This window comes from Stylophora pistillata, chromosome 11, assembly GCF_964205215.1.
Source record: "Stylophora pistillata chromosome 11, jaStyPist1.2, whole genome shotgun sequence".
In the NCBI taxonomy this organism is placed as follows: domain Eukaryota; kingdom Metazoa; phylum Cnidaria; class Anthozoa; order Scleractinia; family Pocilloporidae; genus Stylophora; species Stylophora pistillata.
In genome coordinates this window covers 2,765,187-2,781,371 of record NC_142529.1, presented here as the reverse complement: position 1 = coordinate 2,781,371, position 16,185 = coordinate 2,765,187, and the positions used below count along the sequence as shown (strand labels likewise).

The window sequence follows — 16,185 nt, the reverse complement described above, 5'->3', positions numbered from 1 at the left end:
TTCTTTGTTGTTTTTCTGTTGAAAGTTTTTGTTCGAGTGAAACGTTTAGAAAAAACGACCCATGTACAAGGACTATCACGACGACTATGATAATCACAGTTCTGAGGAAGAACTCTTTCGTCCGAGAAGTGCCGAAGCCATACGAACAGATAACGATAGATTACGAAGAGGTCGCGATGATTCAATAGAATCTTTAGTTTTCCGAGAACGTTATGATAATTTGCCAGGACCAAGAAGTCGAACACATGATCGGCGCGATGATTACATTCAGCAACTGCACGAAGCTTTAGACAGACAAGAGCAAGAAATTAAAGACCTTGACAGTAAATTACAAGACTTACGAGGAGAGGTCCGGGAATGCTTCTCAAGCTTGGAACAGAAGCTGTCATGCTTCGAAGAGAAAGTTGACTTTGTCATAAACTTGGTTTCCTCGTGGGTCAACCGTCCGCCCGACAATCGAGGATGTCGAGGATCTTGTTCAAAACACGTTCGAACGGATAAGTGCTTGTGCCGTGGTTTGAAGGAACCCCATCGATGCTGTGGACGTATTGGAGGAGTTTGTGCTTGTTAACAATTGTCATCTAAACTAAATTCTCCTCACCAACCAACCCACGTTGTTCTAATACCAGTTGGGAGAAATTCTGTCACCATCGACGCTAGTTCTTTATGGCGACTGCTTGTAGAATTTTCATATGCATCTCTCGGTGAATATACCCTATTGCCTTATGCAACGGTTTGTTAATGCTCATTGCAATTTGGATAATTTTTCTCGAAACATTTGCGTCACGTAATGTAAATCTTGCATATGAAGCCACCTGACTAAGTTTGGTTTGAGACACAAACAAACGCAAAGCTTTCTATACCTCCACTTGTAGTAAACTTTTTGTTGTAAACATTTGCATAAGTTGTTTTGCGCTCAGCTCCGGTTCATCTTCATGGTACTTGGGCGTGTTCTAGATGCAGCAATTGCGCTTAATTAGAACACCGTGAAAGGCTCCACAGTTCCTTTAACCCTGAATATCAGTATGCGTACTCTCCATACTTTTCTCTTTACATTTCCTGAGGTCCTGACGAGGAGAATTTAACAGTCAAGAGCTTCTTTATTTGCTGATCATTTCCTATATTCTCCTGACCTTACTGTGTGATTCAGCGGTGATAATGTAAAGAGAAATTAGATGGTAACTCTTCAGGGTCAAAGGGTTGATAGTATGCTGTAGGGATTGGAGCCGTAGCAGGTTCTGATGTGAAAAATCCCCGTGTAACGAATCAGGAATAATCGAGATATTTTTCAGCTTATTTACAGCAATGGGCCTAACTAGCAATTTAGCGGACTAGCAGCATTCCTAGACTCTCGGAATTTATTATGTTGGAGTAATCGTCGATATGTACGCGTTTCGCTGCACTTCGATCATTTTTCGGCCCCAAGAGTGAAACTCCATATGCCAGCCATCTGATTGGCTTTCAAAGTGTCTCCTAATCTGTCGGTCAATTTTCATTGTTTACCACGCGCTATCAACTTGTTCAGTCTAACATCAAATGAGTAGCTTCTTAGAGTTTGTATGGTGGACTATGGTGCGCGGATAATTCTGCACTCTCGTGAGCCAAACGTGCATTTCGATTTGAGCGGTTTTTCATAGTCTCGTCAAACTAGAACTTATCTCAGCGACCAATCGGAATCAACGAAAATATCACACAGAGCCAATTGGAACTCGAGGTAAAAAGAAGCGTGTCTGAAACGGGGTAAAACGCGAGGGACGAAGTCCCGATCGTTTTAGTTTGGTATCTGAGCATAATTAGTTGAGGAGATGACACATATCTTGTTGACATATCACAGAATGAATCAGATCAAAACCATTGCAGTCTATAAGGATTGATCTCTTTTATTTCCTCTTTCCCAACACTACAACGTGGCACAAAACGACTTCCTTAATACGCATTCTGTTCATGTGCGAGGGGACTGGTAACAAATTCAAAAACTCACAAAATAGCTTTACTGCAAGTTTGTCATAAAAACCAGTCTGTGAACTCGCAATGAAATGTTCTTTTTCTTTGATTTCAGCCGAAAACTGATGACTACCATCAAAACAAACGGTTAAAACTCTTTCCCGTTTGTTCTTCATAAATCTTCCTATCTTCAAAAGGCTGAAACTTAAGACTTATCCTCCATCCTAGAATTCGGCACCGACTGTAATGCATTGGAACTATTCTACATCTTTTTTTTCTTTTTTAACTGCTACAGCAAATAACAATGAAAAAAGAAACTATACTAGTTGAATCACATCAGTTTTATTCCTGAATTAGGGGCCGAGCATCTTGGCAGCTGTCTATGGAGTGACCGACTTCGCTTGAGATCGAGTTTTTGGGGCTGGTTTGTTACACTGTGGACATTTTCTGTATGCATTTTCAATGACTTTCCTGCAAATGTGCAAAAGAGGTAGACTGGTTAAACGAGCTTCTAAAATCTTCTACACGGGTTTACCTAATACGCAAGTTACAAAGAAATGGTTGGCTAACATTGTTACCAAACTATCAGTAAAATCAGACTTCCACTGATTCCTGACAAATTCTAGCAGTTTCAGAAGTGATTGACTTGTAATTTCTCCTTACAATATGCATACACAATCAAGCAAACAGGTGACGAGAAAAGGGAAACTTTCCTCCCGAGTTATCTTGCCGCATTAAACAATAAATTCTCCTTTCTAATTTACACGCAAATATGCGGCAGCTACAAGGGAGGATTACTAATCAGATCTTAGTAGTTTGACTCACCATTCGTGACGGATGTCCGAGGGATTTAAGGGAACTAATGGGAATAACTGGAGTTCCCCCTCAAGACTTCCGCAACGATTATAAACAAATATCCCAGTCTTGTTCAAGCCAAATTCTGTAGACAACAGTCCCGGAGTAGGCTCCTCGAACATGTCATCAGTTTGATTCCAAGATTGAGAGAAAACATTCTGGCCAACCACCGTCATGAAAACAATGTCAGCCATCTTGCTGCAGATGCGAACAATATGCGTTAGAATATCAGGAGAGGCCGCTAATTCACTCACAAGTTTGAACTTGATGCTTCGTGGGGAGAGCAATTGCTGCTTTTATTTTACTTACGACAACCGGTTTTTATTTAGGGAAGTAGTCTGAATTTTCTAGCAAGAGGGCCTTACAATAGTATACTGGAATTATATAATTGTCCTGGTAACCGATTGACTTTTACCTTCTTCTGTGAAAAAAAAAAAAAAAAATCGCTCGGTAGACATTTGTCCCAACGAAAGGCTAACGTTAGAAACATCAGGTTTAGAAACTCTCTACGTTCTCCAATTTACATCATCAGTTCAGTTGATAAACTAAATTATCCATTTTGAAATAATTGCTTTAATATCATAGACTATAGTAACTCAACGTAGAGTGATAGGGCAAGAAGTGACGTCCTCTTCGTCTAACCAGAGCGCCCTCATCCCTGTAGAGACCTGGGCCTAGCTGTATAGTTATAACGCTATCCGGCGGATAAGGAATTGCAAAACGTATAGCGTTATCCACCGGATAGGGATTTATCTAGTGGATAGCGTTATCTGACGTTCGATCAACCGGGGCCCGAACAATTGCAGTGACGAAAAAATGACTGATGAATTTCGGTTTCACTCGTCACCAATGCCTTACCTCCCCTCGGCGACCTCACGCATCTCGTCCATTTTCGCAACGGCCTTGACGCGACACTCAGCCTGTCAACAGACTCTCTGACGTCAAGCGGAGTTTATCACCCCCAGGACCACCACGGATCCTTGCGCTCGAGCGTCGGGCACTGGACCCATGGATGGCCGCTGTCATCGTCACCGTCAAAGAGAATCCGACAGCGACACGCAAGCAAGAAGAGTGACGAAGAGCAATGTCAACATCCCCTTCGCCATGTTTCGATTTCTGCAATCTTTAAAGAAGGAAATGTTTAACAATGATACATCACAGCATGTCAAAATGAATGCTTATACCCCATAGAAATAACGTAGATTGAGGGACGAAATTTCCTTCATGCGGCCATCAGCTGCTTCATGCGGCCATCAGAGGCTGGAAGGATCTCCCTAATGATCGAGTTCAAATCCGCCGCCTCCCCCTCCCGCATTTTAAGCTATTGTTCACATACTGCCACACAAGTACATTTCTATGACAAATGATAGACTCGTGGAAGATCTGACTTAAGTTGGTGGTAATGCCCTCCCATGCTTAGAAGCATGCGTGACCACAGGCGTGTGATGCTGGAGTGACCAATCACAGCTATCATTGGATTAGCACGAGCGATTCAACAATCGACAGATTAATCGTAACTGGATATGACCGGGAGCAAGGCTAAAAATCTCAAGATTAAAGCCTCTTCAAATCTTTCCAAGCCTAAAAATAGCCTGCTCGCTCGTGGCAAATTGAGAAATAAACATCGGAAAGTTGTTTTCTTGAAGTCTCCCCTTTCCCTAGGCGCACGCAAGTTCTGGAGTCGTCACTTATTGCGAAAGAGGTCGTGTGACGAGTTCAAACGACGGAAGCAAAGAGAATGGTCCACAAACCACCAAATGATGTTTTGGGGTGTTTTAAGCCTTATTTCAGTTCGCGTGTTAAAATTCTAACAGATTTTTTGACGTAAGACGAGAGCGGAATTACACGTCAGGCTGTGAGAGCAGAAAAGGTTTAAGTTACATCAAGTGCCTTGGGATCGAGTGTCATAATGTAATTTGAAAGAGAGCCACCGATTTTTCTTTTTAAACCCGGGCCTAAGTTAAGGCTCTCCTTGTTCAGCTTACTTCCGGGAATAAAACGAGGCAGCTGGCCGCTTCACAGAGATTGTCCATTTGATATTGCTTGACCAGCTTTTGCATCATTACATTTTGTTTGGCATGTTGTTTGCATTCCTGACATGGAATATGTACTCAACCATGTAACATAATCTATGAAAGGAAAAAGTTGACTTGCACTACTTCTACATCGAAATTTTGTGACCAAAGACCGTCGCCGTATTCATCTAACTCACTAGAATTTTTCAGTATACAACGCCAAGTAGTTGTGGAGAAGGTTTTTTCCCCAGGCCTGTTGTGAAACGAAACATCGCCACCGCGAAATGGAAGAGATACAGCGAATACTAAAATCTTGGTATATCCTTGCGCATCCCAATCTGATTGTGTCTAATTGTACACACGATTTCGCTGCGCTTGGTTGAGAAAGTTCCGTTCGGCTTACTTAACAAGAGGAAGATAAAGAAGACGGTTGTTTTGTTCGGCTTGATTACCTTGGGAATGCTCAACAACCCTGTCCTAATAAATTGATTGTGTCCACAGTACCTTTCCAGTTTAATACCAAGAAACAGAGCTGTCAAGCCCAATAAGCTAATAAAAGAGAATTTGGTCAGAAAAGGGGTAATCAGTCTAAGAATGATATGTAGAGTTTGTACTTACGGCTAACGTCGCAGCTGTATCGTCCTGGGCAATACGACGACTAATCCTCAGGCTAGCGATGTCTCCGCCCTCTCAGCAAGTGTACGGTTATTTCTGCATGATCTGGTTACAAAGAGACATAACCTGTGCGTGACAAGCCAGTAGGAAAAATCACCTGGGGGTGAGTCCAATGAAGGAATTATCCCTACAGGGGGTCAGAGCGTGACATTCTCCCGGCACGCACGAGACTTGACTCGATAAGGCAGAGTTCTCATGTGTATACGCACAGATGAATACTTATGAAGGCAAATGAATGTAAATGTGGGTATACGAAGGGGAATGAAGATATACCTCATAAGTATGTAAGTAATACATGGAGACTCAGGGTGGGTAAATACATAAGTTCTCTCACTTTTCAGACCCCACACCCCAAACTCGGGATAACGATGGAAATCACGCTTATCGCGATACTTCGCGCGCTCGCCGCGCTGCTTCCGCTCGTAGCGATGATGACTCGCGTGGACTCGCATGGTCCAGCCACGAAATGGAGCCTAAGTCACCAATCCATGACTCCTCTATAATTACACCCCAACGCTTACTCCTCAAGCAGATTTTCGTCAGTCTAATTTCTTAAGCTTTTAAGTCCCATGTGTGACCAATGCAGAACTTCTCTCTCCGATATCAATACATTATCAAGTGACAAGCGTAAAGAAATATATCGAGAAGGGCATTATTACTTGATCCAATATCAAATTTTCCGAACGAAAAACTTGAAAATTGTATGGCAGAAAGTAAGGGGAATTCTTAAGCGAGATCTTGCCGGGAAGTGAAAGGGTTACTAGGTAACGCATACGACATGCGCGTATTTTATGTATACCGTTTACTTGCAAGACATAATCCATAACCCTCCCCTCAAGCTGCTACTGATTTCCCAGCGTATCAGTTCACAAAGATACTTTATTGTTTTACAAAGAAAATACTCCAAGGGTGATGACATGGTATAGTCGACTCTCCTCACCTTACTGTTGAATGCTGTATGGACAGTGAGAGGAAAAGTCACTAATTACATGTCCCTACGTGATTAGTAATTTATACGTATAGAGATCTCAGCAGTATGAAAAATACTAAGCCATACATGAAATCAGTGTTATTCCTTTTATGGAAATTCTTGCAAAGCCGGGAGAGGACTCTAGAGGGGAAGGGTGAGCTGAGGGAAACGTCGGGAGAATTTTGTAGAGTGCTATGCTTTAAACAATGGCTGATGCTACAATTTTTCCTGGGTGCTTACAGTCTACTAGTATAAACAACAGACGCCTTTACTCTCGATTATGGAAACTTTTCAACCCAAAGAGTGATTTACATCTAATTTCTCCTCACAGTATCAGACCAGAATCAAACTCTAAGCTCGTGAGAATAAAGGAAATGATCATAAACTTAAGAAGCTTATTATTATTTGACGAATTCTCCTTTTCAGTATCATAGGAAATGTTCAGAGAACAGTATCGATAAAATGCATACTAATAGTATTGTACAATGCAAACTTGGTAAATTTCTGTTGTCATATTCTACTTTCAGCACTGGCCTTTCGTTCGCGTCTCAGCGTCTGCCCCAGGCTCTCCCTGAATTTCTTGTAGGACAAAAAGTAAATGACTGGATTATAGCAAGCTGCTGTTTTGGCAAATAAGGAGGGAAGCGTGGCTACCAGTGGTGTGATGTCCTCGGGTTTGTTTATAATAGCATACAGAGATAATACAGCGTAAGGCGTCCATGCAAATAAGAAAGAGATCGACATTACAAATGCCATGCGCGCGATTTTACTCTCGGCTTGGATGGCTTCCTTTGTGGGTGCAGCGTTCTCTCCCCACAATCCATGCGCATTTAGAGTTATTTTCCTCATGTTGCTGTAAATCGAATAGTACGCAATAGCCATGGTAACGATTGGTCCAAAAAAGAAGAATAAGAAAATACAAGCCACAAATGTAATATCTAGTGGATTAGAAGATTGCCAGCGAATTGAGCAACACACGCCTGCGCCTTCAGGAGCGTACGCTGACCAACCGAACAGTGGAAATAAACTCCAAAGAAAGGCAAACAGCCAAAGTCCGCCAATGACGAGATCAAGCTTTCTCTCCATAAAAAACAAGGCTACTGAGAAGTTTATAGTGATCGCACGCTCGATGGAAAATGTAGCATAGTGCAGCATTATGCCAAACGAAAGGAAAGACGTAACAAAGGCATACCACGTACAGGCTCCACCGCTCATGCGCCAACTTTGTGATGCATTTCTTACAACTCCAAAGGGATATGCCAATACTGCGTGTAGCCAATCACCAACGGCTATACTAAGAATCAATCTGTTAGAGCGCGTGCGCAGTGTGCGGTCTTTGACAAATGCCCAAATGACAAGTGTGTTCAGACTGAATGCTGTCACAGTTAAAACGGCATAAACTGCTGCAATGACGTAATAAATAGGCGTACTGAAGGCTTCTTCAGGGTCCATATCTTTACTCTTGTTTTTGAAGTCGGACATTCTTGTTCAGAAGAGTTTTAATTTCCTTGAAAATCAAGAAAAAAAATATGAGCAAAAAGAGATTATGAAAATAACTGAAACACTCGGTGTTGTCTTAGTTTCAGTTTGGTGTCAGTATTTACATTCTGTTTGGAATAAATTTTATAATAAGCCTGGATGCTTATTCAAAGTCAAAACCTATCCTGAAACACAATTAGACAATGTCAGGATAAACAATTTTTTGACATATGAACTTATGGTGAACTGACGTCAATTAGTATGGCCATTTTAAAGCTATGATCACGCAATATCCGCTGCCTGACGGGGTGTCCAAAAATAGGGTTTGAAACTGTTCAATGCATGATTCCTTTCATATTATTATAATAATGAACAAAGCTGTACTAGAGCAACTCTCCACTGAGTGTGAAAGAAATCCTGGATTGCTTTGGTTTTGCTTTACTTCGCACCGTGATTAGTCTAGAAAACTCGTGCCATCCTCTCAGCCAATCAGATGCAAAACTAAAACCAATCATGACTTGGTCACCCGTGTTTTCCCGCGCTTTCAGCAGGCTGCCTGTTTTTCCCGCGCTTCAAGCAGGCTGCCCGTTTTTCCCGCGCTTCAAGCAGGCTGCCCGTTTTTCCCGCGCTTCAAGCAGGCTGCCCGTCTTTCCCGCGCTTCAAGCAGGCTGCCCGTTTTTACTTTGAGTTGTCATTGGTCAGTCACAATATATTTATTACACGACTCGGGCAGTCAGAGGGCCAATAACTAAAATCAACCAATCAAAGTGCTCTATTGCCGGTCCAATATTTTCTAAGTATTGGACCGGGCACTGTCCCGAATGGTCCCGAATGATACTGTACTTGCGTCCCTTTGAACTTCAGTCGTATAATAAATCTCTTGATACAATGAAAAATATATGAAGTTCATATATTTTGAACTGCGGTATTAGATACGTATAATGCACGATCCTCGCAGTAGATAACGCTGTTTAAGCAATAGCGAAAATCAGACCTGAAAAAAAAAAAAAATATATGAACTTCATATATTTTTCATTGTATCTGGTTTATCACTTTCACGGGTTTATTACGAATCAACTTAACGGCCTGCTCCCAGTTGGCTGGTTAGCTCAATTGGTAGAGCGCTGCACTATTATCGCAGAGGTCAGTGGTTCGAGTCCCGTACAGGCCTAATTTTTTTTCAGGTCTGATTTTCGCTATTGCTTAAATAGCGTTATCTACTGCGAGGATTGTGCATCATACGTAATAAATCTCTTATTAACCAAGCTTGCTCGGGACCGTACTGGAAGAATATCGGCCCTCGGTCTTTTTTGTACTGACCTCACTGCGCTCGGTTCGTACTGTCAAGACCTCGGGCCGATATTCTCCCAGTACGGCCCTCGCGCTTGGTTAATAAAATATATATATATGTTATTAACCAAGCGCGAGGGCCGTACTGGGAGAATATCGGCCCGAGGTCTTGACAGTACGGACCGAGCGCAGCGAGGTCCGTACAAAAAAGACCGAGGGCCGATATTCTTCCAGTACGGTCCCGAGAAAGCTTGGTTAATAAGAGATTTATTACAAGACTGAAGTTCAAAGGTACATAAGTGCGGTATCATTCGGGACCATTCGGGACAGTGCCCGGTCCAATACTGAGAGAATATTGACCGGCAATAGAGCATTTTGATTGGTTAATTTTAGTTATTGGCCCTCTGACTTCCCGAGTCGTGTAATAATAACCCTTTAACCTCTAAGAATGACTTGCATCTAATTTCTCTTTACAATATCACCCCTGAATCAAACATTAAGGTCAGGAGAGTAAAGGTAATGATCATCGACTAAAAAAGCTCTTGATTGTTCAACAAATTCTCCTTGTCAGCACCTTAGGAAAGTATAGAGGACAGTTTGGAGAATATGCATACTGATGTCAGAGTGTAAAGGGTTAAGGTTTGTTCCGATTGGTAGTTGTGATTACCTTGGTTTTGTTTTTTCGACCCTCAGTTGAAAACTGCTCTAAATGAAACGCGACTTAACTACTATTAGATTTAGAGCGTTTCCTTGCAGTATTAGCAATATATTGTTTTTGTCAGAGGTTCTCTTGAAAAACCGTGCCTAAGAATATCATATCCCCTACTCACTGAGTACTGAGGGGTATCGATTTTTTTTCCGCAGGGCTGTCCTTTGGGTGGACAGGTGCACTGTGAGAACAAAGAACCTTTCCCAAGAACACAACCGATCACAACAGCATTTACTCACGAGATCTTTTGAAGATTTGTCTTGTTTTGAAGATCACATGTTTGAGTGAAAGATATTCAGTGGCTGATGTAAAAAACACTCCGCTGTGGTCATGAAGCAGGTTCACGAGTTGAATTACCTCACGTGCTTCTCTATAAGCTGTACGTGATGGGGCAGAAATTGTTCAAAATGTGAAAACAGCCCTCTGTATAGCGTTGTTTTCTCAGCAGGTGGCGATGAAAATGTATTTTCATTTGTTATTTCACTGTAGGTGCCACTAGTGATTTTACTTTGTTTTCCACTTTTTCCTATATCTACGATACACGAAGTACTTTCCGTTTCTGTTTTATGACAAAAGGTTTCCTGGTGGTTACAGAGGCCTTCAAGAGTCCGCAACTCACTGAGTGAGATTCTCTTGATCCGACCATTTAAATGACTTCTAGCATCTCCTGAGGCTATACTATATGAAATGCTTAGGCGGTTATAACTCTTGGTAATGACTTTTTGCCAATAATTATTTCCGTTTGCCACGTCCAAGGGATTTTATCAAACAGTAATCTCTCTTAGCATGAAAGAAGCATTTGTCTTTCTTGATTTACTTTTAATATTAAAACTTAAGGTGAACTGACGTCAATCATTATGGCCATTGTAAGGCTATGAACATGCAATATCTGCTGCCTGACGGGGTATCCAAAAATAATGTTGGAATCTGTCCAACGCTTGATATCTTTCCTATTAATAGGATTTTCCAAAGGCGGCCTCTCGATAGCGCGCGATTTTTTTTCCGGCTTTTCTTTATGTTTAGAGATCAAACAGGATGCACTTTATTTAGATAGGGTGGCGCTGAATAGTTAAGATAATTCAGAATAAATTTGTGGTGCCCTAATCGGTACGCCTTATTCATTTACTTGTAAAGTCTGCTGTAAGACTACTGTAAGAGACACATAAAGAAAGAGATAGCGTAGGAAAACAGGCTTGCGGTTTACATGCCTAAATTTTCAAATACTTGTCACTGGTTAATCAGGTTCCACAGCATCACTGCTACGATAAGAAATTTGTCAGTGACAATGAATTGACTGCACTTTTAACTGAATTAACAGAACTAACTTGCGATTAACCTTCAACCTTTAAATTCCAGTTAAAGTACTCAGTTAAAGTTCAAAGTTGCAGAAATATTTTCATCATGCCAAAAAATGTAAAAAGAAAAGACGAAAGATGTTGACGATTACAAATGTCTCTTTCGCTATCTTCCTCTCTCATTTGCTACTTCTCCGAGGCACACTCCGATTTACCAAAACAAAATAACGGATAAGAAAAGTTGTATACGACTACTACGTAAAATGGCAGAATGATCATTTTGATGATTCACCTTCAGATATGAACATATGTCACCCTCAGAACGAATGGCGCGTGATTCTCAATTCGACAAAGTGCGGGTACATCGATATCATCCCAGCAAGCGTAGGCAGTAAATAACCGACTTAATTCCATATTCCAGTTTGATTACACTTTAAAAGAAGACTGAACAATTTCCTCGCCTTCGTTTTGAAATCGCCCCTTTCAACTACTTTGTGTGGTTACCAGCACCTTTAATTAAAATTTTTATTCATCAAAACGTTGGATGAAGCTACAAAGGCGCAAAATATAATGATTAAAAATGACTTTTCATTAACCGTAAGTATCATGGTTTTGAATATTAAAAGGTCATAAGTGAAACTGCCATGGCTTTAAACCTATCGCAATGAACAAATTTGCATCCAAAAGGAATTCGGAAAGGAAAGGAAGATAATCCCAAATTATCTCGAGAGATAAATTTGGAAATTAAGATGCTTTGCTTTTATAAAAATGAACTGTGTCGTTTAGATAAACTTACGACTTTTTCAAGAGATACTCTGCAAGAATCTTTCTTTTAGCGATTATCGACTGTCTGATTAAAAAGCTTTCTCCAAAAAGTTGTTTTTCTGATGCATGCTAGAAGCGTTGACTTCTATTTAATTTAAGTTTGTTTTCACTTATTTGGTTCTTTTTAGTTCCTCTAAAAATCCCTCTCAATAGTTTTACACTTAACCCTTTCACTCCACAGATCAAAACATGAACTCTCTGCACCGTACCCCATTCATTGTTCATAATTTTCGCTTGAGAATTTGGTGTCCATTCAAACGATATCCCCGAATTTTTACCGGTTTCCTTTCTTCTAATCACCTTTTTACTTGAAAATGTACTCAAATTGAAAGGAGAAATTTCCTCAATTTTTTTTTATTGTTAGTGAGGTTGTAGAAATCAGAATTAACCTATGACAGCTGAACTTCTGGTCGAACCATCATGGCCTGTCATCAAAGTTGCTAACTAACATACAAGACAATAAATATCAACAAAAAGCGAAAAAGCAACACTAGCCTTTTATGCACGTTATAAGTTGTAGGAAACGACTCTCCATGAAAATTTCCCAAATAGCTTGATAAGAGTAAACATGACTCTTATTATGATCGAAATATAAAACAATAACTGACAGAAATCCTTAGTACATCAATCGGCTTGCGCTAACCATTTTTTAAAGCAGAAAACCTTAAATGTTGTTTTGTTTGATATGATTTAAAATTATGCTCTCAAAAGCTGTATTAGTATAAAGTCAGACTTAATTCTAACGCTTGTTCAATTCACATAAATTAACTAAAAATCTAGCTTACTGGTAGACTTATCGTGCAATATAAAAAGACGCAAAATGCGCGCAAACACTACGTTCCGGCTGATCTCGCCAGCAAACGATATTAATCCCGTTTTTATCTAATTATCTTCAGCAATTTTTGACTCGTTCTTTGGCTGTTTACTCGCCAAATACTATAGATGACCCAGCTAAAAAGCCTGAAAAATTAAACATCTGCTTGTCGTTATAAATCGATTACAAGCAGTAAATATTCTTACCATTTATAACTGCTCGACGTGAACGCTTTATATTGAGGTCAAAGTGTTCCAAAATGCATTTTTTTTTTACAGGCGAAACTAAAAGAGCAGGTCCCCTATTCTGTTAAACCAGACAAAAACTGACGTTTTTCCAGCATCACGAAATCGTGCGACTGAGCTTGTTTTAAGCGTGTTTTTGTGGTAATCTTAATACATATTGTTTATTTTTTTCTGAAGGCCTCTCACATCTCAATAAGCTCTTGGAGGGATTGGCACTGATGTGAAGGTTATTTCCTCTATTGCTATTCAACCGACAATAACAGAAATGAATGTAAATACGTTGGTGCGAGTTAGATATCAGCTGATAACGAAAAAGAGCTTATTCCAATTAAATATTGGTTGGTAGTTTGTAAACAAACAAACAAAACTTTTGTCTTTATTATATGGATCCATATGGTAAACCATGAATATTTATTTCTGCTTGTTGTCTGGTTTTTTCTTTTCACTTTGTCAATAATCTGCAGGATGCTTTTTCAGATCCTCTATTTATAATGCTTTTCAGCTCAAAGATTTAATTTGTTGTGGCTTGCACGCCACGTGGGAGTAGAAGTAATCAAGTCCTAAAGAATTGGCACTAGTGGATCCTTAAAAGAAAAATCACTCCTCCTCACTGTTCTTGAAAACAAAATATTCGAAGATATAAAGACCACGTAAGGTTTCTGACCAATTGCTCTTGACTCCTTGTTAATCATAAAGCCTAAAAGCAAGCTGGTCACTCGGAAAAACCCGAAGACTGATATTTTGTTTTAATCCACGGTGAACTTGGGGTGATTTACAAACTTAAAGAGAAATGTTACATTGATGGCTTCGGGTCTTAGTAAGCCAACAATATTTTGACCCAGAACGTTAACTGCTAAAACTGGAGGGAGAAAGTGAACAGGTCACTGAGAACTTTGCATGTTATCTCCCAATGAAGATTTTCTTCTTTTAATTAATCTTTTTATTGACGTTAAAACCCTGCATCTATGGTTAGGATCTATGTTTTTTTGGATAATTTAATTCAGACATATGCATCCTCTCACATGCGAACTTCAATTTTGTTTCGTGATTCTTAGTTAAAAATTTTGCTTCTCTTTTATACGATTTTTACGAAACTCTTCTCCACTGAAGCTTATTCGTTCAATGTTAGGAGTCAAGTTGGACCTTAAGTTAAGAATCTCAATTTGCCCTCTGGAATATCACTTTTATATGTTCATTAAGTTTATCGTTATTGTCTAACCGCGCTAGCAAAAAAAAAAAAAAAACCCGGAAAAATGAATGTATTTAAAAAAAAAAAAACTAAGGCGTTTTCAATCAGTTTGTTGTGGCGTATAAATGAAGCAATCAATGGAGGCTAGCTGACATGAACCACGAGTTAGCCACAACAAAGCAGTGCCTTTTGAAACAAAGAGTGCTAGTCACGAAAAAAGGCCATTATCTATCTGCAGTTAATTTATTCTTCACATACCCTATATGCGAGTCTTAAATTTGAAACGCGGTGGCAAACGAGTAGCAAGACTTCCTGGTCGGTCAATAATATTCAAGTCTTTGAACATGGTGGACGTTTTTTAGGCATATTTCTGAAGTTCAAAGCCGTAAGTCTAATTTTTCAAACAAATAATAGCTTTCAAAATTATGAAAAAATGGTTTTGAAAAATATCATGATTTTTGTTTTGTTTTAAAACACATCTCGGCGAAGTCCTGAACCCGATAATTAGCATAAATTCAATTTTCATAACAAAGTGCTCCTGCCACTGAGAGTCCATGCGAGATTATTTTTAGAAAGATAGTTGATAAGAAAAAAAATTTAGTCGAAAAATCGATCGATAAAACCGATCACTTAATGCTATCCTGTAATTGTAAAAAGGAAAGAAAAAATTATAAAAAGAGATAAAACTTGCTTTTATCCTCGACCAGACGGCACCAACTCCGTCAATATTTACCTCTCATTACTTTGCTTGGATACAGTAAACTGAGATTTAGGACAGCCTTTGTCTAACCCTTGAGGGTTTCACTTTGAAATTGTTACATTGCAATAAAAACTCAGTTAAGAAGATTCACAGACGTCATAACCTTTAACTGTAGACAGATGTGATTTGCTGAGTGCCGAGCTCGTACAAATTAGAAACGGTGGAGTTTAATCCAGATAATTATTCACCTATACCTCTAGACAAGCGTTTTTCAAAAGCGAAACGATGTAAGACCCTTCTTCATCTTAGCTTACCTTTTGTCCAGAGTCTGACTTCTTTGTTAAAACTGCAAATTTCCACGATGGACCAGGTTCCAGAGCAATTGGACTATCACAGAGGCTCTTACAGTAGCGGCGATTGTTCCCTTTGAGAAACAGGTTTTTTTTTTCCTTGGATTAAAAACCACCGCATGGTTCCCACAAGGCCACCCACTGAGTTCACCAAGAGCTTCACGCTGTGTTGTGGTCGTGTTGAAGTATATGTAGTATAGATTGAACATAGAAACGTTACTGAGTTTAAAAAACGAGGATTTCCTATTCGAGGCTGGATTCAGTTGAAGCTTAGAGCTCCGTGATCAGTAGGGGTGCACTAACCAATCATTTTAGGCATTTGTAATTTGCACACATCTAATAAAACATTTGTGAATTATCTGTGAAAAGTTGAACCACATCCATCAAGAGGCATTTTTTTTTGTTTAGACTAAAATGAAGCCTATCTTGCTGACATAATCCAAACTGAAACACTTCCTCACCGAGGCAAAGGAAAAATATCACTTATTTAGAATCTAACCAAAGATTTGTTTAAGTTCGGAGCTGAATTTTAGAGTAGAGTTCTAAACTGAAATCTTAATTCCGATAACTTAAGATCTTATTGTTAATTCTCCCCCTCTAGCTGCTACACATTTCCTTTTCAATTAATTACGAGAATTTGGTGTTAGACCAAGATAACAAATTAAAACTGATATGTTTAAGTGTTCTCATTACCTGTTTGTGGATAATATATGGATATTATAGGGAGAAGTTACGTGTTAATCACTTTTGGGAGTTAAATGGTTGATAGAGATGTAAAGGTTTATAAAAAGCGAACGCTTTCTTGCAAAAAAAAAAAAAAAAATTAAAAA

At 39.6% G+C, this 16,185-nt stretch overlaps 3 protein-coding genes across 3 annotated transcripts; 1 reads left to right on the top strand and 2 right to left on the bottom strand.

Annotated features, from left to right (window-relative positions):
- The first annotated feature begins 61 nt into the window (after positions 1–61).
- LOC111323121 (uncharacterized) lies at positions 62–895 on the top strand. The gene has a single exon (XM_022926415.2). The coding sequence runs from the start codon at positions 62–64 to the stop codon at positions 569–571; it is 510 nt and encodes a 169-aa protein (XP_022782150.2). The 3' UTR covers positions 572–895.
- Positions 896–1,854: 959 nt separating this feature from the next.
- LOC111323102 (uncharacterized) lies at positions 1,855–5,562 on the bottom strand. Its single transcript, XM_022926393.2, has 4 exons — positions 5,433–5,562; positions 3,658–3,922; positions 2,770–2,997; positions 1,855–2,415 (listed from the first exon to the last, which is right to left on the bottom strand). Exons 2-4 carry the CDS (start codon positions 3,687–3,689, stop codon positions 2,325–2,327), a joined length of 351 nt encoding a protein of 116 aa, XP_022782128.2. The 5' UTR covers positions 3,690–3,922; positions 5,433–5,562; the 3' UTR covers positions 1,855–2,324.
- A 788-nt stretch (positions 5,563–6,350) lies between these two features.
- On the bottom strand, positions 6,351–7,941 carry LOC111323101 (melanopsin). The gene has a single exon (XM_022926392.2). It carries the CDS (start codon positions 7,939–7,941, stop codon positions 6,970–6,972), a length of 972 nt encoding a protein of 323 aa, XP_022782127.1. The 3' UTR covers positions 6,351–6,969.
- Positions 7,942–16,185: the final 8,244 nt, after the last annotated feature.

Coding starts and splice junctions, on each gene's coding strand:
- LOC111323102 (XM_022926393.2), bottom strand. CDS start 3,689: ATGGACGAGATGCGTGAGGTCGCCGAGGGGAG. Junction 2,998..3,657: donor CGTGAGGTCGCCGAGGGGAG/GTAAGGCATTGG, acceptor TCGCATCTGCAG/CAAGATGGCTGACATTGTTT. Junction 2,416..2,769: donor TCGGACATCCGTCACGAATG/GTGAGTCAAACT, acceptor GCACATTTGCAG/GAAAGTCATTGAAAATGCAT.
- LOC111323101 (XM_022926392.2), bottom strand. CDS start 7,941: ATGTCCGACTTCAAAAACAAGAGTAAAGATATGGACCCTGAAGAAGCC.
- LOC111323121 (XM_022926415.2), top strand. CDS start 62: ATGTACAAGGACTATCACGACGACTATGATAATCACAGTTCTGAGGAA.